The sequence below is a fragment of the Seriola aureovittata genome, chromosome 1 (assembly GCF_021018895.1).
Source record: "Seriola aureovittata isolate HTS-2021-v1 ecotype China chromosome 1, ASM2101889v1, whole genome shotgun sequence".
Lineage (NCBI taxonomy): Eukaryota > Metazoa > Chordata > Actinopteri > Carangiformes > Carangidae > Seriola > Seriola aureovittata.
Window position 1 is genome coordinate 4,951,649 of NC_079364.1, and position 26,548 is coordinate 4,978,196.

At 40.0% G+C, this 26,548-nt stretch overlaps 2 protein-coding genes across 3 annotated transcripts; one reads left to right on the forward strand and one right to left on the reverse strand.

Annotated features, from left to right (window-relative positions):
* Nucleotides 1-127: 127 nt before the first annotated feature.
* slc22a18 (solute carrier family 22 member 18) lies at nt 128-15,604 on the reverse strand. 2 transcript variants are annotated; one of them, XM_056393640.1, is made up of 11 exons: nt 14,126-15,604; nt 13,175-13,272; nt 12,872-13,017; nt 12,412-12,544; nt 11,616-11,728; nt 8,645-8,755; nt 8,169-8,269; nt 7,951-8,052; nt 7,163-7,283; nt 6,835-6,907; nt 128-218 (listed from the first exon to the last, which is right to left on the reverse strand). In XM_056393640.1, the coding sequence occupies exons 1-11, from the start codon at nt 14,267-14,269 to the stop codon at nt 212-214; spliced, it is 1,149 nt and encodes a 382-aa protein (XP_056249615.1). In that variant the 5' UTR covers nt 14,270-15,604; the 3' UTR covers nt 128-211. The 2 variants fall into 2 exon arrangements, with proteins under 2 accessions (XP_056249615.1, XP_056249532.1); XM_056393557.1 differs by lacking the exon at nt 128-218 and having other exon boundaries at nt 6,299-6,907; nt 14,126-15,603.
* On the forward strand, nt 14,158-26,530 carry LOC130180267 (very-long-chain (3R)-3-hydroxyacyl-CoA dehydratase-like). Its single transcript, XM_056393755.1, has 12 exons — nt 14,158-14,179; nt 15,617-15,792; nt 16,914-16,959; nt 17,103-17,176; nt 18,471-18,635; nt 18,916-18,967; nt 19,113-19,223; nt 20,626-20,753; nt 22,267-22,379; nt 22,465-22,571; nt 22,684-22,815; nt 23,516-26,530. The coding sequence occupies exons 2-12, from the start codon at nt 15,712-15,714 to the stop codon at nt 23,590-23,592; spliced, it is 1,086 nt and encodes a 361-aa protein (XP_056249730.1). The 5' UTR covers nt 14,158-14,179; nt 15,617-15,711; the 3' UTR covers nt 23,593-26,530.
* The last annotated feature ends 18 nt before the right edge of the window (nt 26,531-26,548 follow it).

Below are 26,548 nucleotides of genomic sequence, written 5' to 3' on the forward strand. Positions count from 1 at the left end.
CCCCCTCACCCTCTGGCTCATGGCTGACTGCTGACACAGCCATTACTCACCAGTTTAAAGCAGCTCTTTGGCAGCACGGCTCAGTGGGTTCGTTAAGGTTTCGAGGGGTGGGGGTGGGGGTCGGGGGGTGGGGGGGGTCCCGTGTTGGTTTGGGAGGAGGTGGGTGGAGTGCAAAGGGTCAGGCCAATCGGCAGCTGGGATTACCACCGGCTCACCATCTGCCATCCAAATAATAATCAGTGTGAGGAAATCAATTGCCTGAGTAAATATCACAGGCACATCAGCTCATTTAACCCAGTGTATTAAAGTACAAGGCAACTCTGAGACTGTTTCACTGCCGACCAGACGAGGCACGATGTCTCCTGATAATGAGTCTTATCTTTGAGTTACTCTAAACCATTTAAATCCTTGTCCCAAATATGATCAGCACCCGAGAGCATATATCCCCGTAATACCTCATATGACGTGAAGAACTTAGAGCTGTAGCTGCTCCTGTCAGAACCACTTTGTTTCCTGTCAGAAGCACTCTGTATGTGCTTTCACATGCGAAGCTGGAGCGGTTAGCTTAGGTTAGCTTAGCACAAACACTGGAAACAGGTTTAGAGGTGTGATATTTTCTTTTACATTTGCCTCCCCTGCCATCTGATCCAATTTACCACCAGGTGGTAATCAGCTGACACCACACATACTTGTACAACAAACACTGCACTCAGTAGACCACACACACACACACACACACACACACACACACACACACACACACACACACACACACACACACACACACACACACACACACACACCTGAGAAAGACTATTACCATGTGCAAGAATTTTAATTCACCATCGGTGAAATATCAGTTATCAGCTGCTTTTTGTTTTTTTGTTTTTTGTTATATCTATGTATTTAAATTGTACATATTATATCATTATATTATTTATCTATTTAAGAATTGGGTACTGTCATCTTGCAGTTTTTCTTTCTTTGTACTGTCCACTTTGCTGCTGTAATACTGCAAATCTCCCCACTGTGGGACTAATAAAGGAATATCTTATCTTACACCCGGCATCATTGATTGTTATGACCAATCCATGACAAGCACACGAGTCCGATAACAAAGAACTGCTCAGGTTCAGATCACACAGGTGGTTCCTCACAATCACCCCACTCCAGATTTCTCCATCATCGCCCGAATGAGGAAAGTCAAACCCCTCTCCATGAGTTTTCTTTAAATGACAGTGTAGAGAACATCGCCTGTTGTCGATACCAATCAACTTGTCAATCACTGTTTCAGGATATTGACTCATTTATATAGAATCTCTTCTGCAATGGGAACAACTGGAATTATTTTATGGCATAAAGAATAATATAAAAATAATATATAAAGGTTATACTGTACGTTTCTCAGGGACATTTTAAATTTAAATTGGCTTTGTGACAAATTCGTGCACGATTTCTTTCATTTTCATGCAGTTTTTTCTTCTAAAAAATATCATATTTGGGTCAAAATGTTCATAAATGTAACATTTATTAAATACATCAGAGTTTCGCCACATCAAAGCTTTGCTATTCAACTTCTCAGACTGAACTCTCCAGATGCAGATAGATAATCTACCTAAACCTGTATTTAATTGATTGTATTAACAACTCAGACCGGCTCCTTTGAAATCTTGGTTGCGTCATACGTGGTAAGATAAGCTCACCAATGTGACCAATAATGGTCAGATTTATTCCTGCAGAACGCAGATGCTGCCCCATATGACTCATGCAAACAACATGCAGAGCTTACTGTCACTAATTCAAACAGATGCCTCTGCTGGCACACTTTTTCCCGCCTTTTACTAATGCATCATATTGTTATCTAATCGGCTCAGCCATAATTAAAATGATATCCACATCCTCTCTTTTGAACCATATTAGCTCCAAACATTCAAATCTCCAACTGTCCTAAGCCTGAGGAAAACAATACATTTCCATGCAGCAGCATAAAAATCATAAAAGAACCTCCCCTGTGTTTCCTGGTATGCTATTAGACAATCTGCTAACATTCAGCAGCTCTCGCGTATTAACTGAAAGGCGTAGAAAACTAATAAGGCCTTCCACACAGAGAAAAGGGAAGATCCTGTCTGATGCAGCGAGACCCGGTTGCCCTCGGAGGTCAGCGCAGTGGTCATTCATTGTTCTGTTGTCGAGTGTGATGCTGCAGAGAGGCGTCAGTGGAGGATTAGCGAGCAGCGGCACATGTCAGGGAGTGAGAGTGTGGACCAGAGCGTGCTGGTCAGGACGGGCGTCACAGGGCTCAGAGCCGCTGACACACGACCGGGCACGCTTCACCGCAGCGTGGACACAGAGGAGGGGGCGGCTTGTCTCTTAAGAGGCCCGGTGATGCACCACACGTGACGCTCACCTGCAGCACAGTCATGTTTATACTGATAACACAGTAAATGATAATCTCAATATCAGGACACCTTTTTGTATCAACGCATGCTTGAAGATATTGGTATTTAGACTGTGAGGTGGGTTATTCAGCTATTCAGGGTGGAAACTAACAACTATTTAATTGATTTGATTTTGATTAATTAGCCGATATATATAAATATACTATTTTAGCCCAAGGTGACGTCTTTAAATAGCTTTTTGTATTTGATCAAAAGTATAAAACCTAAAAATATTTAGTTACTACAACAACAAGAGAGGCGTGACACATGATCAGAGACATGCTGCTTTCACTACGTGTAGACTCGTCATTTTCTTTTCACCTTGCCACTGACGACTATCTCGCTTCCTTGACAAACACTTCAGACCATAACGAGGGGAACAAGGGAGATTTCCATAAAATTCAATGTGGATATTCATGGTTTCCAGAGGATTGTTCCTAATGTATTTCCTTACCTCGTAGCTTTTGCTCTAGCGCCACCATCACACCAAGATTTCTACTTCAGGGACCATTACATTAGCTGAACACATTCATTCTCCCCAGAGGATTAACCCTTTTGATATTAACGACCTTCAACGCAAACTTAACATTTTTGGTCCCACTGCTCCAAGAACAGCTCACTGTCATGGTTTTCGTGCCATTTAACCTTCTGATATTGCAGTAAAGCTTCCAGTTGTGTTTGAAGGTACAACTGCACCACTGCACTACAGACTTCAAAAAGAAAAAATGATCATGAACTACAGTAGAACCCATTTCACTTGCATGCAGTTCTTCGCTGCATTCAGTATGCTTCAGCTGTACGGAGACGTCTTTTCGTCGTCTTGGATTTGTGCAACCAGCTTCCTTAGCGCTTTTGCAGCCAGTCGGGCCTCTGCCATGTAATCAGGACGGGAACTCGAGCTGTCCCTCACCAGGTCGCTGTGGCCCCACTCATTATCTTATCTCCCATTGTGGCCCGCTGTAATTCCCCCTCTCATGATTGATGATGTCGCTGTCTGATTACACCAAGACAAAACCCCTCTAAGATCACCTTTCATTCCTGTGGCCAACTCCACGAGGTCCACGAGGTCCACTGGACAGGACGACGGGGGGGTCGGTGAGCTGTGCGGCTGTGTTGAGCTGCTGTCACATGCGCCTCAGGTTTGTATTAGTCCTGAGCAAGAATCAGCTCTGTGTTGCAGTCTGTGGTTTATAATTAAATAATGTTTCTTAATATTCATGCTCCATATAAGAATTTACCCTTTCTTAGGGAAGAGTAATTAAAACGGACTCATGTGTGATTCATTTTGATCGCAGTTATCTAGATACAGCCAACAAGACACTGAGCAAAGTGTTAGTGATAAGGAGCTTTGTGTTGCGACACAAGAAGAAGTAAGAAAGCCGTGGCATAAAACATTTAGAGAGAAGGTTCCTCTGCTTCAGATCATGTCTCTGTCCTGCTTTAGACAAATCAGATAGGTAACCTGTGTTCTTTTTAAGTGAGACAGTGAGCCTCATCTCTCCATGCGGCAGGTGGAGACAGATGCCTCATTATCCATGCCACAGGGGACAAAACAAGGCCAGGACCCGATGCCCCCGCCTCGCCGGCGTTTAGTTTCCAATGCGCCGACACAAGGCAACCTTGGACCATCGCCGGGCCGCGCTCATCTCTGACCTCAGCGAGCGCAGGTCGCTCGCAGAGTCACATTAAACTTTCAGAGGACCCAAAGGTCCCCGTCAGGAGTGTTAACAACAGCATTGTCCCGACTCCCCCTGACTCAAAGGGCCAAGTGTAACAAGGCACCCTCTCCAGTGGTCAGGGCCGCCCCCTGGGTTCACAGATACTGTGACACCCTTTGGATCCATCTGCAGTTCCTTTTGAGTCTGTGTGAGTCAGACAGCGAGACAGAGACAGATGATTCAAGAGCAAGTGTCTTATTTTTTTTTACAAGCTGAGTGTAAAACGTCAGTGAAGCTGCACTGACGTGGATTACCGCGCACTAACTGTGTGTTATTTGAAGACAACATTTGTGAGACTACAGCGAGTAATGAGCGAGGTGTGTGGGATCAGGCTCAGATGATAGGATTGCCACTGAGACGGCTGATCACATTAAAGGTGCAGTCTGCCTAAACAGGCCGTCGCACCGTGCCAGCTCAGTGTAACTCAATATATTCTGCCAATACGCTCGTTTTCACTTTTACTTTTACTTTTAGGATTTTGGAATGAAATCAATATTTAAAAGCTGCGTAGAAATGTTTTTGACTTTTTCCTGAACCACTGTCCTTAGACACGTTTTTTTACTCGTCACGTGTAAAATCAATCATCGCACTGATCTTTTTGTCTGTTTGACAGGATTTTGGAATCTGTCTGCTTACGGCCAGTGGTGTGCAATTTTAGCCAAGGCTGCTAATTTCTAATAGTTATATTAAAGGGAAATTATTTTTATTTTTGTTAGCAATACCTTTATTTTGACAACATCAATGAAAAAAATATTCTATGAGTTGTAGCCTGTGTGTGTGGCCACTTGCATCAGATATCTGGCCCAACGAAGTGCCAAAGAAACCGCACCAGTGACATCTGTTGAAGGTGTAGCCTGGTCAGTAATAGCAATTAAACACTGCTGACCCCCTGCTGCTAAAATAAGATCATATTTATCTGGGATTGCTGGATGTAATATTGCAAAAACATTATTAGTATTTTGTGGAAACAATAAAACACCTGCTCCAGATTTTGTGACATCACTTCGACATGCTGTGGTCTGGCAACCGAGGAAGCAGAAAACTGTAAATAAATATGAGGGAGAACGACTAAGACTGTGATTAACACTAAAGGATTTATTTATCTTCCTCACACAATGTCACTTGTTTTTCTGCACAATTTATTTATCATTTGCCCGTACATATTAGGGTTGTTGACTGTGAGCACTGACCAGTGGTTGAAGAAGTATTTAGATTCGTAAAGTAAAAATACCAATAAAACAATCTAAAAATACTCCATTACAAGTAAGAGTCGTTCATTTAAATTCCTATTTAAATACAAGTGTTATCCGCAAAATTTACTTCAAGATTCAAAAGTAAAAGTTCTCGTTCTGCATAAAAAAATGGTTATTAGATCTATTACTAGATCGTATTTCATCAATGCATAATTTTACTGTTGTAGCTGGTCGAGGTGGAGCTTGTTTTAACTAGTTGATGAACATTATTGTAGGTGGTTAAGTAAGTAAGTTAGGTTCCCAACCTAATCCAAAGGTCAGAGGTTAAATCTTAGGGGTCATGAGATGATTAACGAGAGAGGACATAAGAAAATACAAAGTTCGGATACACAGATTTCTATTCAATTTTTGTGTTTTTCTCTTATCTTTGCTTTTTGTGACATAGTGAATAATTTTCCCTCTTTGTGCCTGGAACAATTATTTAAATCACCTGAGAAAGGTGTAATCTCTCTTTGACAACAAACAGGAGCCCAACTAGGCACTGATTTACTGTCAGTGCTCACAAGCCATAAATGTTGGAAACACTGGTTTAATCTTTAACAATTTGTTGTGTTTTATAAGCTCTTCACCCTGAATCTCATCTCATTTTGCTGAAAAGTAACTAGTATGTCAGATAAATGTAATGCAGTAAAAACATACTATTTCTCCCTGAAATATATAGAGCAGAAATACAGAGTAGCAACGTAAAGTGGAAGTACCTTTAAACTGCACTTAAGCACCAGTATTTGAGTAAGTTACTTTAAGTTACTTTCCACCAGTGGTGCTGGTCGTGTTGTCTCTACAGACTGGGACAGTGTATGAGACGAAGTGACTCTCTGCTCCTATTCAATGCAAAAGAAAGTCAGGAATACATTTCTGCCTTTAAATGAATTAATTTACAAAAATAAAATCATCTTTAAAGGTTTAATGAAAAACAATGACACATGAAAAAATAAACTTTCAATAAAAATTAAAAATTGTTCTGATATATAATTATATTCAATTAAACATGATTAATTGGTCCATTAATTGATATTTTTTATGATGTATAATAAAATCTCTGTATCAACAAAATGACTGGAATCTGTATCTGTGATGTTAGTGTGAATGATCAACCCTGGAAAATAAAACTCTGCTCAGGTGAAATGAGGGCTTTGCTGCCATCTAGTGGTTTTTTTCTGCCTGAGAAACACAGTGAAAATGCTGAAGTGTTGGCCTTATCGCGTCATGTAAACGACGAGTATGTGCAATTGTAGAAATAATAGTTCCTAAAATCAAATACTGATTTCCTCTGTAAGGCTTTTTGGAGATTTTCAAAAAACTAAGTGATTTCATTCCTTCTGCTCGGCCAACTTCTTTGGCCGACGCAGCAGCAGATAAACAAACACAGCAATATTCACAACAAACTGGATTAGGCCTAAAGAAGAAACGCCATAGTTCACATACAGGAAGCCGCCAGCAGTCGGGCCAACCGTGCGAAGCAGAGACTGAACGGATGAACACAGCCCCAGCATTGTGCCTGTGTATGAGAGCAGAGTGGGTTTGATAAATTACTGGATTAAAATAACGTAGTTATTGGCATTTTGAAATGTTATTTTAAAAAAATGTTGTTTTGGCCGTGTTTGTGTGATTTAAATTTTGTGTATTTTTCCCCTCCCATCAGATGCTGTCACACAATGAGTGACTAAAATGCTGCTCTGCAAAATTAAAGTTTTTGTTTTTGTTAATGTCACCATTAATATCGTCAGTTCTGTGCTGTGCCAGGTGACCTCACCTGTGTCCGAGGACGGTACGCTCTTGGTGAGCATGCTGTCTGTGATCACATTAAACACACTGAGAGAAAACATCATGGGGATGACGGTGAGGCAGAAGTGGAACACATTCTGCATGTAGGCCTGCAGGAAGAGAGACATTTCAAAATAAAAGTTTCTAAGATTATTTTCATTATTGGGTAATTGCAGTAATTCTAATTAAAATTCGTTTCCTAGAAATGACAAATGCTAATCACTTCAGCCTGGTGCTGCAGAGCATCACTGTAGTCCAGACTTAAATATCTCACAACCATTGGACTGATTATCATCAAGCCTGACAACTGACTTTTCTTCTAGCGCCACCATCAGGTTGACATTTGTGGCTTCAGGTGAGATGTTTTGACAGCTGATTGATGGTTTGCCATGGAGTTTGGTTCAGGCATGCATGATCCCCAGAGGATGAACTTTGCAACACTTTCAAAACAAAACTTCAGTCCGTCTAAAACTTTGGTTTATGACCAAGTATTTTTAAAACTAATGCCTCAGCTGTAACTCATTTACTGCTAATTAGCGAATGTTAGCAACACACTTAACTAAGATGGTGAAGATGTTAAACGGAAAGAAATAAGAAAACACAATATGAAGGAAGAATGTAGGAATGAAATAAAAAGGTGGCTATGAGAAACAAGGAACGCAGTAAAATAAGAAACAAGGAAAAAAGAAAGTTGAGTACAGGTTGAGTAAATTTCTCTCATCACGCCGAAATAAAGGTGTTTTTAGATATCCTGGAAAATGTTTTTTTTGTGTTTACCTGAGCCAGTCCCACCAAAGAAGAAACTCCGATGGACAGAAGCAGCAGCGAGCTCTCGGAGTATCTCGCCGTAAGTCGACCGATCACTCCTCCCTGAACAACCTGAACAAACATCCAGAGTTTTACAGTCTGATATCATCCTGAGCTGCTGCAGGTAACAAATGAGGCACCGAAATCATAATCAACTTGTCTTGGATTTAATTTTGAGCAAAACGTACCATTTGGACGATGCCAAAGTAGGCCATCAGATAGCCATTCTGCTCAGGTTGCAGCTTGAAGATGTCCAGCGCGATGATGGAAAACATCACTTGAAAAATGCCTTTGGAAAGAGAAGAGCAATTCTTCTGTTTACTTTGCACATTTCCCCCCCCAACATTTCTGATTACTTGACACTTTTCAAGCCGACTTTGCGTATGTCATTTGTTTTGTAAATAAAAGATGGATGCATTTGAAAAAAGGATGTATGTTAAATCCAAATCAATTTGCTTTACCTCACCAGATCTCTGATACATCTCAAAGTTATTTCATGCATTTTTGGAGCTTGCATTACCTTTTTATTTAAGCTGCCTCCAAATAATTGCAGAAGAAAATTGAATGTATGTAATGAATTAAATAACATCCACTGAAAACTGTTACATTCACTTTAGTTAAACAGAAAAACTGAGGAGCTAATAATGAAAACAAAGACTCTCACCTGACGGCAAGCCTGCGACTATCTTCACAAGAAAAGTTGCAGTCACACCTGGAAACTTCGTCAGTCTTGTGATCTCGCCCACGTTGAATATTGACTTTCTTTTGTTCTCACCTGCAGCAGATTCAAAGAGAAAGACTGAAACCGATGTACAATTACACAAACAATACCTGTCAGATAACAGCAGGTCCAATCAAACAACCACAGCAAGATAAATCTGTTTGAGCAGCGCACAAGCAGAAGTGTACCTCATGCAAAATTATATCACGAGTTAAACCCATTTTCTCAAACCCTGGGAACAATAAACTGGTTTTAATAAACACACACAGGTGTACTGCTGTGTGTTCTTGGCATTTCAATTTAAAATCTAACAAATTATCTTACAAAAATTCATACCATGCTTGTCATATTTACAATGTTACACTGACAGAAATCACAAAGAATCAGATCAGTATCAGGTCAAATGAATTTATTTTTATAACACTTTGTAAATATAGCAGGCTGGTAAGGTCCACAATTAAATTTTTGTTCCTACAATCCTTAAATCGGGCTTCAGTTGGACCTCACTTAATACTGTGGAGGGATGGGACTGTTTTATTTTGTCTCCGGCCTTCAGGTGGAGCTTTCGGAGGACGGGTGAGGGGCTGGACTGGCTTGATTTGTCTCCACAGGACAGGTTGACTGTTTTTGTCCTCTTGGCCCCTCTCTTCTGCAGTTTTTCAGCGCGGTGCACCTTCTTGATGTCTTTCAGTTCTTTGCTCAGTTTTTCAGTCTCACTTCTGTACATGTTCCTCTCTGCTGTCGCTGCCTTCAGCTTATCTTTCTGGCCTCTGACCGTCACCTGGCACTGATGAAGCTGCGCTGACACCTGTGTCAGGTTTTGCTTCAGCTCCTCACACTGCTTCAGTGTTTTCCTCAGGTCTTCGGTCTGGGTGAGCAGCTCTTTCTGTAAGGACTCGATCTTTCGGAGAGGCGCGTCTTGGGGAGGTTTTCTGAACATCTGAGGTCTTTGTTGGAGGATTACGATTTTTTTCCCCATCTGTTCCTCGACAATCTGACAAATTTTGTTTTCTTTGAGCTTCTCCTTCTGGTTGTGAAGCTTTTCCTCACACTTTCGGAGCTTCCGCTTCTGATCCTCTGAATCGCTTTCCATGAGGACCCTCTCCCTCTCCAGTTTCAGACTGTCCTGCTTGAGAAGATGGATTTGCTTCATATGCTCTTTGCACTGGCCATCCTTCAAGGTCAGGCTTGACTGCACGACGGTCACTTTGTCACGCAGCTCTGAGCATTCATTTTGGCATCGCAGCCACTTGTCGCTCAGGCCATCTCTCTCTTTGATGGCCTGGTCCAGTTGCTCCTTCAGGTTGTGCTGCTCTGCCCTCTGTTTGACAGCACCCTGCTTCAATGACTGCAGCTCATTCTTCATTGACTCAAGGTCCTCTTTGAGGTCCTCATTCTGCTTGCAGCCCCTTTTCAGGTCCGTTTTCTGAATCCTGATCTTCTTACCCAACACTGACAATTCATTCTTGTGGTGCATCAGCTGGTTCCTCAGGTGGTCTCTGTTTTTGATCACCTGGTGGATTCTTTGATGTTCTGCCTTGAACTGTTCAGCATCAGTCGTCAGAGCCTCAACTTTCTTCTTGAGGACCGTGTTTTCCCTCTCAAGGGTCTGATTCTTCTTCTGCATGTGGGCGTATTCCCGCTCAGCATCAGGAAGGATCGACGATAAGACGTAATGATGATAGGCTGACATGGGGCCAGTCTTTTGCGAATTCTTGTCGTCATCGTCAAATGTCACTTTTTTGAAGGACTCCATCTTTCCAGTTGATTTCTGCAGTCTGACACCGGCTCTGAATCAGACGCGAAGTGTGCAGTTTTCTATCTTCTGTCTGTGACTATGACGTCAGAGAATTCCAGTAGAATGTGAAGCAGCAAACACAACTGAATTCTAATCTACTATTCTAATCTAATCTAATCTACAAACTCTCCGTGATGAATCATCAACAAAAAATATTAGGGCAGCAAATAGCAATTATCGTCATTAACGATTAATCAGTTGATTACTTTTTCAATTACTCGATTAATTATTTAGCCTATGAAACGTCTTGAAATGTTGTTTTGTCCAGTCAAAAGTCCAAATACCCAATAACATTTAGTTTACAATGACAGGACAAAGAAAAGCAGCGAATCCTCTCATTTGAAATGAATCAGAGAATAATTTACATTGTTTCACTAATTTTGCTTGAAAATTAAATTAAATTCCTCTCCAGATCTGTTTTAAACGATATGAAAATACTCTGTTGTTTGTTTCTTTTGTTTCCTTTGTTGTTTTTTATGTTAATTTGTAACTGGCAGTGGCTGACACAGTGTTGGTGGTTGTACTATTGCAAACTCTCGCCCTCTGTACTGACAAGGTTTCAGGTTTATTCTGCCAGATATGTATGAGGGAAAGGTTAAGTACGGTTCCAATGGTACATTTCAGCAAGAAACATCCAATCACTGAGCTTAACACTGTGTTACGTGCGATTGGAGCTAAAGGTAACACCTTTGTGAAACTGCAGGTACGAATTTTTGGATTCTGGGTCAGTTGTAGATGAATTCAGGAGCTACGTTGCTGAGTTTAGTTCACAAATTCAACAACAAAACATTCTGAATTTGCCACCACTCTGATTCACACCTCTAACTGGCTTGTTCTCCATGGCAACAGCAGCAAAGGCTCCTGGGTATTGCAGTATTTTTCAAAATGAGTTTTGAAAAATTCAATTAAAGGAGGACTGATTCATTCACAACAACATCTACATTTTCTCTTCAAGAAATGTAAATTTTGTGGTTTCAGTTGGAAACTCACTGATACAAAACACTGCCTCACCCCTGCCTCCTAATGCCGGTGTGCCATAAGCCTGAACATCAACATTTTATACAAATTCCCAAACAGCTGAGAACATTAGGCGAAGAGGACGGAAGTGTGTCTTACTTTCTGTGTTGGCTCTTGGAGTTTGAGCTTTAGTAGTTTTTGGGATAAACTTTAAAACCAACAGTAAACTGAAGGCACTCCCCACAGCACCAAAACATGCGGTAAATGCCTCCCTGGGAAATACAGAGTGAAAGCAGCGTTAGGTGGACAAATATTTTTGGACATTTTAGGTTTAAATGTTAAAATACTACAAAAACATACACATAAACATTTCAACATGTATCATTGTCGTTTCTATTGCATTTCCATGTTCAGTTAAAGCAATCACAACTTATTTTGGTCCCTTTGGAACAAGCCATAAACATAGAGTAGTAAAATCTGTTCATACTTTTGCTTTTCAAAAGAACATACTGTCATTTTCCACCTGTGAACGTTAGTAGTTGTCCTGGAAGCAGTTGCAGACATGACTCACCCCCGAGTGCATTCACATGCTCACTAATATCCTTGTTATGATTAGAGTTTTGGAGTATTTGCTGCATATGTACACGTCATGTCCTGGTTTCTGAACGTTCATGTGTACAAGGATATGATTAATCAGGTAAATGCTATATATCCCTATAAATCATCAACCGGGATACTTGTGCGTATGTGGATAAAAGAGCTGCCCAGTGTGTAATCAAAAGTAAAAGTAAAGCTCCTGTTAATTTGAATCACTGGCTTTTAGAAAGGCTTGGCGATTGGATGTTTCTTATCATAACGATTTGTGGAACACGAGCAGCCTGTCACTGCTTGTACCAGCGTGTTAACCTCTCCTCTCTACAGCACAAACACACAACACACATACAGTGACACTCACCCGTAGCGTGTGTTAAGATGTCCGCCCAACGTGGAGCCAGCGATCATACCGACACCAAAACACAGACCTAGTTTTGATAAAGCATCTGCACGTTTCTCAGGTTCTGAAAGGTCTGTAACAACCATCTGAGACGCTGCAGACAGGAGAGGGGTAAAGAAAAAAAATAGAAGCAAATGAAAGCCGTTGTATTTTCATGGTAATAAATGGTATTTGATCAGAGAGTTTAGGTCACAGCGCACGTGGGGGGAAACCTTTAACTATTCCATACATTTCAAGGTTACTGCATGTTGGGTGTAATGTGCACTATTGTAGAAAGTTTAGCTACAAAGTTAGCAAAGAAAGAAAGTGGGGAGGGATTAATAAATATCAAAGATTGCTTGATCTACAGCAAATAATAATCTAGGTTTGATGAGTAAAATGTTAAGATGAGTGAGGAAGATTGTAGATGAGTGGTGCTCACCAGGTAGGACATGCATGAAGACTGTGGGGATTTTGTGGATGAACAGCATGGCAGGATGGTCTGCTATGGCCAACAGCAGAAAGAAAACAATACTTGAAGCACAGGCCAGAGACAAAGCCACTCGTGCCCCGAAGAGATCTGCAAACCTGTCAACAAAACAAAACCCAGAGAACACACGCTGCTACTGCTGGACAGAAACAGTGTCGGTCGCTAATGTCGCTCTGTGAAACACATAGGGAACAATCTCCATGCAGGTCTGTGACTGTGCATATAACAACAATGTCTACATTGAATTGAACTTACCTTCCAAACATAGGACCCCCGAGCAGCTGAATGATGCCCACCATGGTTTGCAAATAACCAAACCACAAAGTGTCGAAGCCGAGTTTCTTTGCCAAATACTACACAGAGAGACATAATGAAAATACTGACATTAAAATACACACTATCATACGTAGCATGTTGATATACGTATAACAGTGGGTATGCTGTAGGAATCAGCTGATTTTTATGGTGGTGTAGCACAACAGTACATCCACTGTCATCCCCATACAGATAACTGAATCAGCAAGTAAACACATGCATCTGGAGTGAAGCTCGTCAGTAAAGTCTTTATAACACATTTAAAAAACTGAAATCTGAGCAATATTTTTATATTCAAATTATTATTTCATTCCATCCTTTTCCTTTTCTTTGAGTAAATGAATGATCACTGTGGCTGCTACATGATATGAATGTGGTACAGGTGTTGCCAGCTCACCTTTAATGACAGTGAGTTTCATATTTGAGGAAGGCGGTCACAGGAATTAATCTCCCTTTGTACTTTTTGAATCATGCATGACTCCAGAGTTTAATGTGAAGTTTAAGGACACAGTTTTAAGGAGCTGTTTTTTTTGTTTTTTTGTATTTTATTTTAAATAACATACACAATAGCCATATATGCTCTATGTAGTGCAATATTGTGATATATTGCGTCTTGTAATTTCCATTTCTGCCACATGAAATCCCAGCCACCGGCCAGGCTCTAGTCCCAAGGTAATAACGCACAATGGGAAAATGTTGTTTTTATCAGGGATGACAGATGGTCTCTGCAGCATTTATTAGATGTAAGGGTGTATTCAATACCACAGTGCAACTAAAAATACGTCATTACAAGGAAGAAGTACAGTGCAACTGATATTTAGGTGCAACTTTCACATTCACGGGAGGCACGGAAATGTCGGCTTCCTGTTCTGACATAACAAATATACTTACAGGGGTAACAGAAAACTGCAAAAACATCCATGTTATATCCAGAGCAGCGATGAGGTAAACGATGTAAATGGTTTTCATCTTCTTCTTCTGTTGGTCTGCTGCTGCTCCGGGGGCTCCTTCGCTCGTTTCACCTCTTTGACTCATGTCGACGCTCGTAGAAATCACACGTAAAGCCTTCGGCAACGTTAATGTAGCCGCACTGTGTGACAGAAAGTAACAGTCTGTGGAAGTCGTGACTAAACCCGAAGTCCGGTAAAATACCCTTTAACCTGGTGAACTTTTACATAAACAAGAAAACCTAACGCCGGTTGCACTTTGGAGCAGACAAGCGACGAGGAGGGGTTACGAGGTAGATGTTAACGTTAGCTAGTTACGACAAAATATAATCCATAATGGGAAAACTGAAGTGTTTGGCTTAAGCATTGTTCACCGGGACATTTAGACCTAACCGTGAGACCAACGCCTGTCCAAAACACCGGAAAAACGAGCGAACATGAACGTTCCTCAGAGAAAATCCCACTGAGAATGTTGAAGTTTTCCGCACCGATGCGTTCAAGTCTCCTGCTGAGGTCGTACCTTAAAACCTGTCATGAGATACTCGCTCATTTTTGGTTTTGGTTTGGGGTGAAACTTGGGGCTGCAACGAACAAATATTTTCAATCTCGATTAATCTGCAGAGTATTTTGTCCATTAAGGACCAAAGACATAATGGATTAATCGACAATATATAGTTTTTGAACATAATGGCAGAAAACAAAAAATACACAAAACGTGAAGGAAGTAGAGGTAGTTCTAATTTGTCGGGGTTAATTACGCCGTCATTCGTGTTTCCGTGGTCAGTGTGTGACTGATCAAATGTTTACGGTAGTCGCAGTGACACAGCTCTGGGGAGCTGCTGGAAATGACTTTTAAATACGATCTCACGTGTGTTGGACAGATGTTACTGGAATACTTTCACATTAATTATTTGCGGAATCGAATCAAAATGAAATTTCGTTTCGTATATAGTATAATATACTCGACCAGAGCGAGCTACTACAGGTCCCACCATGAAGTACTTCCGGATTTCAAAGTAAAAGATGACGTGGTGTTTCGTTTCCAATATTTAATTTTAATGAAGTACTTTTACTGTGTAGGTTTTTTTAAGCAATCCGAAATCAAAGTCTCTTCCAGATAACAAAAACAATAATTTTTGCCTAAATCTGATTCGGGATAAAAAAATAAAAATAAAGAAACATTTCTTCCAGTCATGAGCATGAGATTTTTGGACTTTAAACTTCTTATATGACATGCAAAAATACTTTTAAGTAGTTTTACTGTGTAGTCTTTCAAGCTGGCTTGAGCACAGTTATCATAACTTAAAATTTGAAAAAAATTTAATTTTAGGGTTCTTATTTTGAAGTCTGTGAGCGACCTCCTCCCGGAAGTATGTTCCATCATCTAGTCCGATATCCACTCTGTTGTGTGTGTGTGTGTGTGTGTGTGTGTAAGGGTTGGCAGAGCGTCAAATGAGGACCTCATTACACCAGTTTGAGTAAACTTTCCCAGTATTTTGGTATGTTGATATCAGAAAACACGGAGTGACAATGCAGATCCTGACTCCTCATGTTTACTGGGCTCAGCGTCACGGAGAGATTTATCTCCGGGTGGAACTGAGCGATGCCAAGGTAGGACAGTCCACAACATCCAGCCGGCTGTTTTCAGCCCTAACTTACACCGACCTGTCTATTTACGGCTCAGATAATGTTTTTAAATTACTCTTATTTTCATTTTCTAAATGTTGTGGACGCAACGTTTGGTAATGTGTTCTCCGCTGTGATGTACAGCAGATAACGTTAGCCTAACTGTTAGCTAAGTGATAATGTAGCTACAGCTTAAGGTGGCTAAACTAACCCCAAATGTTGCTTTGTGAAGGCCAAAAGAAAATAAATTAATGTGCATTTGGTCCTTGTTCAGAAACGTATATATTTGTGTTGGCGACATAAATACCACAATTTAAGGTGGTACTGTTAACCGTTTATTGGGGCTCGGGCTCATATAACTATCGGCAACGTTTTTTAAATATCTTAAAGAAGTTTGTTGTTGAAATGAACAATTATAAACAACACTACCTCCCTTATTGATTTCTCAATTACTTGAAAATAACAGCTGTGAGTGACCACTTTAATTTGACTGCCTTGTTTTGTTGCTGCACTCTCATTAAAGTTACCAAGCCCAGCTCTGTACAGGATGCATTTAGGTGTTAATTATTTATGTCGTCCAATAAAAATACTTATTAAGAATGATTTGTCTTTTGGGTGGGGTTTTGTCTTTGCCTCAGCCCCTGAGTCTGTCACTTACTTCTTTATTATTGTGCTAGTGTTTGATCAGTAACATGAAACACAGGTTCTTCTCCTCCTCTACATTTGCAGGTTCAGACTTCTCCATCCTCATCCTGCATCTGTTAGATGGATGTCTTATAAAAGATGCATGAGTTTTACAGGAGTTGTGGATCTTATTTAGTCCCTTAGGAGCCAGATAACTGAAACAGGCTGACAGAAGAACACTTGTCATGTTACACATATTGGGCCCATTTATATCAGTGAGGATAGACTACATATAAGAATGTTCTCTCAGTATAATGCAGCACAAACTAACACGTTGGTGTTTTTAATCTTTTTGTGGAATTTGTCGACAATAAGAAAAATATAGAATATCACCTGACTTACCCTTTAATTTCCACCTCATCGTATGTGCATTGTGCGCGCCAGTGTCGGGTGGGTTGTGACGATATCTTTGTGTTTTTCAGAACCTTGACATCAGCCTGCTAGAAAACAACACACTTCAGTTCAGAGGTTCGTATTTAAGTAGTAGTTCGTACTTAAGTTTCAGAGATATTCTTTCACATTGTTTTTGGGATCTGTTATGACAGCACAACATACATGTAAAGTGTAATATTATTAGAATATAAAACTGTAATCTTAATATTGTTCCACAGCACAGGGCCATGGAGCTAAAGGAGATAATGAATATGAGTTCAGTTTGGAGTTCCTGCGACCTGTCAGATCTGAGGTATTGATCTTTTATTCATCTATTGATTGTTATATTGAAATGCACTCTTTTTTCCCAATTGTAATATGATTTACATTTTTGGAACAAAATCCGAACTATAATGGCACTCAGTAGAGCCCAGACCTCCTCCAAAGCCAAACAATCCTACACAGGCCTGTCGGGTCTGTCAGAATGTTAAGGAAAAATTAAAAGAAATTCCTGGATCTGCCCCTGTAACTGGATCAGCACCAAAACTGAATGGGTTATTCCCTGGCCCATTCCCCATCCCTTCACCCAGTTTGGTGCAAATTGGTTTGGCACTTTTTTTGTGTAATCCTACTGACAAACAAGCCAAAAAACAGACACAGGTGAAAACATAGCCTGTACAGAAAGCCAATTATTGATTGAGTTGATTTTCCTAGAGTGTCTGATATTGAGTATTTGGCGGACTTGTAGTTGTACACCATTATCTCTTACTGTGTTATGTTTCAAAGGCAAATTGCAGCGGTGTTATTTGTATGTTCGGTGTAAATTTCAGTGTGGTCAGCCACCAACCTCAAACTCTTACTTTAGGATAACTTGAAAAATAAAATTTATTTAAAACAAAAATAATGGCATTTAACCAAAAATAAAAACCTATCTGGTAGGTTTACTCCTGTCTTGCTTTTATCATAATCTACCAATACGTTTTTTGTAAAGTAGCACACTTCATGTTTTTATCTTGCTGCTCAGATGAAAAGCCAGAGTTTTATTATAAGTGGAGTGACTGCATGATAATGCGTCGTGGCGCTGATTTAGTGGGAGTACCAGCTAGAAGTGGCTGCAGTCAAGTCAAGGCGAACGCTGATTGAAAAAACGCCTCCCAGGTGAAGTGCGGCTTGATTAGCTGGTACACTACGGCCTGGGACTTTCAGCCACTTTACTATCAGGGAATTTGTTTGGGAGACAGTGCAGCAGGTTTTTATTGCACCCCTCAACTAAAAGGGACGTAGCTGAAATTTGCCAAATTTAGGGCTTGGCAGAATGAGTTAAGATAAGACCTTTGATGTCTGATGATGGTCGTTTGATATACATGTCACAAAGTTGTGTGTCTTTTCACCATCTGAGGTTACTGTCCGATATAATGTACTTACAGCATGAGTCACAGTCTCCTACTATGAGGGATACACAACAACAAACTGTTTTCACACCACACCTTGTCACATTATTTCTCTGCCTCATGTGTGTTTCCGTAAAGAAACCATATACGATTTCCTAACACTGTGTGTATATGTGTGTGTGTGTGTGTGTGTGTGTCCATCATGGCGGACTCCAGATCAACCACAGGTCCACCCAGCGTCAAGTTGACATCAAGATCAAGAAGCAGGAGGAGCACTGGTGGGACCGGCTGACGCTGCAGGAGAAGAAGCCTCTGTTCCTGGCTCCTGACTTCGACCGCTGGCTGGACGAGTCCGATGCCGAGATGGAGCTTCAGGCTAAAGTAGGAACTTGAAAATCACATTTATGAATTTAGAATCTTGTTTTTGTTTTTTAAATGTTTCCCCTATAAAAGAGTAAAGTCTTCTTCCAAATCATTATGTTTAATTTGAAGCACCATACAAAATTAATTCAGTGCCTTAGAACAAATGAGGGATATGACAGATCAAAATTCATTCAGTCACTCATCAGTTCAGAGTAATTAAAGCAATTGAAGACGTCTGTACTTTATGTAGAGTGTTTGGTCATTGCAAAGTGAGATTTGATAGTGTGATTTCTTTCAGGAGGAGGAGAAGATAAACAGGATCAGTGTGGAGTCGAGAGTTCGTAAAGACCGTGAGTCACACTGAGCTATTCATCATACAGTAGATGTTTCTAGTTTTCTAATTAGATGAATTCACACCGTCTATCCTCCAGGAGGAATTTAGCAGTTGTGTTATTAGCGTTAGTTTATTGTGGTTATTTTCTTCTGTTTCCTCAGCCTACCTCGGTTTGAAGAAAGGCTACTTGTTTATGTACAACCTTGTGCAGTTCCTGGGATTCTCCTGGGTCTTTGTCAACATGACTGTTCGACTCTTCATTCTTGGTCAAGGTTTGTTAAAAAAAAAAAAAAAGAAAGAAAATACAGTCAATTTATGAAGTGAAGCAAAGTTTGAAAAGTAAAAAAGTTTGAAAAGTAAAAAAGTTTGTGCGATCTCTGATTCCACAAGCTCGCCCCCTGCTTGTCGAAGTTGCAGTCATTTGGTTACATGCTGATTTTTAGATTCTGTTGCACAAACTGGAGACATTTGATGAAGATTTTTGTATGTGCTCGAGCTGTAAAAGTAAGACTGCATAAAATTCTGTGGATTTGAAAGGATAGTTTCTTTCAGCTATGATAGCATCATACTCAACAAGTTTGTTGCTGAGATCTTTGAGCACATCAAACTCGAAGGGTCAAGAAACGCACCAGTCTGTGTGGATTGTAAACAAACCAACAGAATAGCCAGATTATCTAAACCACTTTTTATTAAGACGTAAAATGTAAAGTGAGTCCATCTCAAATGTCAGTAGTAAACCCTCATTGCACAAGAAAACTGTGTGCACAACTATGGTGAAGTTTTTACAAGGCGTTTACAGTAAAGTTACACTTTACTGTTCACATTCATTTGGCCAACCTGCGGGATTGTGACCGCCGGCGTTTCTTGCCCTATCTGACGTTTTGATGATGTCTCCATGTTTCCCGATCTCAACGATTAACATGACTACAGTGTAATAACCGAGAGAATAGATGCCCAAAACTGTGCAGATGAGATCCCTAATAAACTCCCCGTTTTGAATCTCATTTAGACATATTTTTTTTAAAGGATCATAAGTGTGGTTTTGTGTGTTTTAGCCTTTCCTACAAAAACATAATGTGCATTTTAGGATTGACTTCCTACCTTCCAGTCAGTTAATTTCAGTGCGCCATTAAAATCAGCTTGCAGAGACATGAAACAGGTAATCCATCACAGTTTATATTTAGTCACCCTGTTGTCGGTTACATTGTTCTTGTGCTTTATTCAATACATCACATAGATCTAGGTAAAAGAGAAAACGAGAACGCTCAATGTGAAACAGTTGAGTAGAAGCAGAATTGGCAGACTGTAGAGGGATGGACTAAATAAAGATAAAAACAGGGATTAAAATAAAAGCAATTGTACTTTTAAATAGCGTTTGAATTTTATGGACAGAAAAAAATTAATTACTGGATGACAGTTTTTGGGTGAGTGTTAATGGAACACAAAAACAGAAAAGATGCAAACACAATTAGCACCACTGTGCAATAACATAAAACAAACAGGAGAGACAGGGGTCTGTGTTTTTTGTTTGTGAGGAGCTATTCACAGATCAGCTCATTTGAATAGAAACAGGAACGCGACTGTACAGAGCCGAGATTTGTTTTGCAAATGATGAGGATTATGGATAGTGGCTCATGCAATGTGCTGTTTGTTTCTCTCTCTTGCCCTCATTAGACTCATTCTACGATACCTTCCACACCACAGCTGATATGATGTACTTCTGTCAGATGATGGCCGTGCTCGAGGTCATTAATCCCTTGTTGGGTCTGGTGAAGACTGGATTTTTTCCTGCTATGATACAGGTAAGACAGGGGAGACGTTCACTTCTCATTTTTATTACAACCTTTTTCATCTTCAACCATGAAGGTGAAAACTGAAGCAACAGCATAACACAGAGGTCATCAAAAAATACAGAGTATGTTTATTGTAAGGGGTGTAAAAATATGAAAAAAAAAAATATATACACTATAATTAACACAGCATCCAGTTGCTGCTGCTGTAACAGCCTCCACTCTTCAAGTTTCGGGGGTTTCCACCAGATTTTGTAGCCTGGCTGCAGGGGTTTGCTGTCATTATGCGATAAGGCCTGGTTAGTGTCTCAGTTCATCCAGAGGGTGATGGATGGGGCTGAGGTCAGGACTCAGGTACATCCACACTAAACTGAGGGAACTATTTCTTTACAGAGCTGGTTATGCTCATGTATTTGAAACAGGAAAGGACCTTCATCAAAATGTTGCCACAAAGTTGGAACAACACTGTCGTCTGTTGTCTAGTCAATTTTTATTTGTATAGCGCCAATTCACAACATAAGTTATCTCAAGGCACTTTCCAAATAGAGCAGGTCTAGACCTTCTCTTTACAATATTATTTACGGAGACCCAATAATTCCCACCAAGAGCAAGCGCTAGGCAACAGTGGCAAGGAAAAACTTCCTTTTAAGAGGCAGAAACCTCGAGCAGGACTGGACTCAGGGTGGGCGGCCACCTGCCTCGGCTGTCGTCTAAAACGCTACTGTGGTGTAGTATTAAGATTTGGCTTAATTGGGACCTACAGTAGTATATAGTCTAAATGATATGTGGACATGGAGAAATGTAGTATTTATAATCCAGCGTCAGAGTTTCATAGCAGGTCATGTGCATTTATAATATGCCCAAACTGATAGTGTTCAGTCTTTCAGTCACTGTGTGACAGAGAGAGATGGTGGTGGTGAGCAGCAGCTTTGCTAGATCTGAAAATAGGGACTTAAAGCAGCGGCGTTTGAAGTGGCGGCTACGGCGCCTATATACATTCCAACACGTTGCTGTATTAGTGGAAATCAAAGATCACTAAGCAACATTTAACTCTGACAATGGCTACTTCACTACTTCAGGAAACCGAGGCCGTTCTGCACATTGTTACAATATGTCTCTTAAAATGGCCCAAGAGCAATTGATATTTGCTTTAGAGACAATTCAATATCAAATGAAGACTTTGTATAAATCCGTCTGTTGCTTCAGCACCACGGACAGCGTCATAGTTTTATCAATGGACAGAGGATGGCAGGTTAACAACAGTTTGTGCTGACAGTCAAATTATCATGTAACTTTAACAGATATACTCATAATCCACAAAACTACTAATTGTATAATTGATTATAAACGAAATGACAGTATCAAATATGACAAAAACATATAATTACGTGCTAACTCTTTAACATATCACAGGGTACAGCAAACTATTCTTTTTCCCACAGTAGAGTAGGAAGCTTCGACATAGTTTTTTCACAGAGAGGTTCATCTAAGAAAAATCCCTTTCTTCTTCCCTGTGATGCCGCAGGTTACGGGGAGGAACGTCATTCTGTTCGTCATCTTCGGCAGCCTGGAGGAGATGCAGAACAAACCTGTCGTCTTTTTCGTCTTCTACCTCTGGAGCACCATTGAGATCTTCAGGTCAGCTCAGATCACCTTCCTCTTCTCTCTGGTGAACGTATTTTGTTGCCTGCTGTGACATCACACCTTCCATCTCGTACACCAGGTACCCTTTCTACATGTTGGCCTGCGTCGGCACAGACTGGAAGCTGTTAACGTGGCTCAGATACAGCCTGTGGATCCCTCTGTACCCGCTGGGGGTTATAGCTGAGGGTTAGTGACTAGGTTATGTCTACTGATGAAATGGAGGCGTAATTGAATGTTGGCGGCAGTCATTGTTAGTTGTTGCTGACAGTACAGTGTGTTGTTCTTTACATATTCACAGCGGTGGCTGTGATCCAGTCCCTGCCCATCTTTGATGAGACCCGTCTGTTCAGCTTCCCCCTCCCTGCAGTGCTGGGTCAGTCTTTGAGCTTCTCCTACAGTCTGCAGCTCTACCTGGTCCTTATGTTTCTAGGTGAGACATCCACTGACATACCACCATCCAATCTGATTCACTGTTCATGTCCCATTAAAGATATCCAACTAAAACTAACTGAAATGCACAATGCTAATTGGTAGTGCAACAGGTCAAGTAGGAAAATGACTAGACACATTTTGTGCAGTGATGGATGATGTCCTTCCAGTCAGAGACTTTGCATTAAAACATGAATCAGTTTATTTGTCCATTCAACCGACTTTCACATGATCATTAATTTTCCATTCATTGAGAAAATATGTCATGGTTTTTCTTTTTCAGATGTTACATATTAATTCAGTTAGAAAAAGGCAGTGATTTAATATTCTGGGATATAGTTTTCATCGAAGAAACCATTTGTTTTTTCACTCTTTCTTCTTGAAAATTACAGAAATAATTAATTGATTATCAAAATAGCTGCTGATCATTTTTTGTATTGATTAACTAATCAATTAATCAACTAATCATTTCAGCTATACTAATCGTTTTTATTTGGTCAAATCATATGTTTTGTGGTAACAGTGATATAATTGGATTTGAGTTGTCCTGGGTAAATATCTCTCTGGTGGAGAAATGTATGCAGCGCTGAAGAAACAGGACTTTTTGGTTTAGTCTGCAGAGACGAGAAACACATCCTGCAGCCACACATTACAACAAACCTATCAACTGAATGATAACAAAGGTTCCCTCTCCTCTCCAGGACTCTTCATCAATTTCCGACACCTGTACAAGCAGAGGAGGAGACGATACCGCTCAAGGAAAAGGAAAGTCCACTAACTGATCAGCACATTTAGTTTGCACACACTCTGAACTGCCGTCCACGTAAAGTTAAAGCAGCTGTTCTCTTCTTACTGCCTTTTCTCATCTTCCCTCACACACATAATCACAGTGACCTGATGGTGGGATACTAGTCACCTTTTCCCTCCACTGGGTGAATGGTTAACCTTGTCCAGACCAAATTCTGTAAATCCTACTGTACCAGCTCTTTGCCTCCCTGTCGAATGGACAGTTAATCCAGTTTGTTTGAGTTGTTATCATATCATGTCATATGACATTATCATTATAAAATGTCCATATTCACAACGGTGAAAATGAATAATGAAACCAGTGGTGAACAGTGGCCAAATTGTATTATTTATTTATGCAAATGTAAGACCAGTTCATTATTGGATATTAAATATTAATATTAAAGTTACTGTTCACACCTGGAGTAGAAAAACCATTGAGGAGCTGTTCCTTGTACCAAATTGCTGCAACAGGTTTGTCGTATTTATCTTTCACAGTATTTAGAAAATCACGTCCTTCTTGGTTCAGAAATAATATTGTTAACAACAAAACAGCTATTTAAAAAACATGTTTTTTACCTGTTTACAAGTCACAAATCTGTTACTGTCAACATGTTATTGCATGTGAATACACTTGAAAGTCAACACAGTTTTAATTCTCTCTCTGTTGTGGTGTGTTCAAGGATGCTTCAGTATCTGAGGATTTACAATTTTCTGCAGCATTTTAATACAAGAGACAAGCAAATTCATACGAATGTCTCCCTGCTGTCCATGTTTGGTTGTTTTCCTCTGGGTATTAATGTCTGAAAACACAGCTTGTAGACAAAATCAGAAGACTGTGAATTCCCGAGCATTGGAACGTACTTCGACACACCATGAGCGTTTGAAAGTGTTCGTTGCTTTAGGTCTCTGCAAGTTGATTTTGAACTTGTAGGTTCTTGGAAAAGCAGACAGCTGTGATGTAAAGCTCATATCCTGAAACACTTTTTTTGTGGTTCTTGTATCAATAGGAAAATTATTTCATATTTTGAATGAAAACACAGTGAGATTTTTAAGTTTCAATGTTTGTTGTTTTCAGAAGTGCATTCCTAACACTGAGCCTTGGATGAAGGGATCAATCGTTTACTGCTTTGAATATTATAATGAAGCCATTCAAAGTAATGTAGAGTAAATATTTAACTTTTTGGACAGAATCACAATGTTTCATAAAGGCCAAGACATTAGTTTTATTGGTGATTTGCAACAGACTATGCTTCAACCTCATAACCTAAACATTTTTTTTTTCTCCCCGCGGCTGCAAGAGCACGATGGCTGGAAATGATGTAAACTGTGAATGAAAACCCAATGAAGTACAAACCCTGAAATCCTGTGATGTGAAACCGGTCTGTGATGTTTCACAACAGAAAGCTAGGAGTACACCTGTATAATCACTGTAGCGAGCTGAGCCGATTAACTACTGGAAATCAACAAAAGCAAGATATTCAGCGGGTGTTCAGTCACTGTCTAACGTTGGTCGAGGTGTAGACGTATCACAATTTTCACACCTCTGTATTTGTTCACTTTGAGCTCTTGAAATAGTTGGACAATTTGAGAAGAGAGAAAGGACTGACCTCTAGTTCATTTTTAGTGAAATATTTATCGTAGCTTGTAGCTATTATTCCCAATCCGTTCTGCAAGATCGAGGCTGATTTCAGTTCCATGGTCCAGTTCTCTCTGGACAGAGGAGTGTCTCGCTGCTTCAACCTAATGTATTGAATTTTTTAATTTAGTTTGGTGCCACCTGGTGGTAGTATCACAAAAATACAGCAATGCATGCCACCATGGTTGTGACCCAGGAATAGAAAGCAACACTCAGATTCAATTTCCATAGAACTTGTTTGATTTTTACTACACACAATAACAATTTAAAATGCCATAATCACATTAAAATTGTGCACCAAGGGGTTTGAAAGAAGCAGTTTGTATTTCGCTTTTAAGATAGATGCCACTTTCTGATAAGGCACCATTTCTAAGTTTGTAATGGCTTTATTAATAGTCAGTAAAATCATTTACTAAGTCGTTATCGATCAGTTATAAGCCATTAATAACAACCTTTGGTCTGACAAGTTGTGGATAATATTCTTCCAGCATGACACTAGCACTCAAAGACCGCTCCAAGCCACCAAGTCTGCAGTTCTGATGTTTGGAAGTCATTAATAAAGGATAAGACATTTCTCAATTTGTAATAAGCCATCTGCAAAGATCAGTCAGTGACCGATAAATGTTATTGATTAATTAGAGGCTGTACAGTGCTCCAGTCTCCCTTGTGAATTAAGAGCTAAAAAGACAAATAGTGGAGGAGGATTTTCCACAACCTGTTAACCCAGATGTTTGTCTTATTAATTAATGGCTTATAACTGACCTGTAAAGCATAGGTAAATGATTTACTAACCACTTGTAAAGCCATTGATTAAATGAAATGAAGTCACCACTTTACACTTGCACTCATTGTCTGACAGATTGATGATCAGTGCTGTATTGATGGAAAGATGATCAGGATCGATAAATATCCTGATGAGCCGTCCACCCCATGTTCTCATTATTTTAACCACAGTCTGAGCATGAACTCAAAATCTGAATGGCTTGATTTCTTTCTTCTTTTTTTCTTTCGTTGCTTCCAATGTGTTCACCATTGAGCCTTCACATTTATTTGTTTATATTTATTTGTGTTCACTGAAGTTGTTGCTTTTAATTTGTTTCCTGTTGATCTTTGTAAGGGTTGCCTCTTGGGGAGTGATGTGCAGCGGACACACAGGTTGATGCAGACACTCTTACATGGCCATTTATTGCATTTTCAAAAGTCTGTAGGCGAATTCAGACCAATGCTGTGTTTGATTATAACTCACTTATGGTTTCCTGACCAAAAAAAACATTAAATATTGGAATTCCTACGTTGGAGGTGTTTTTTT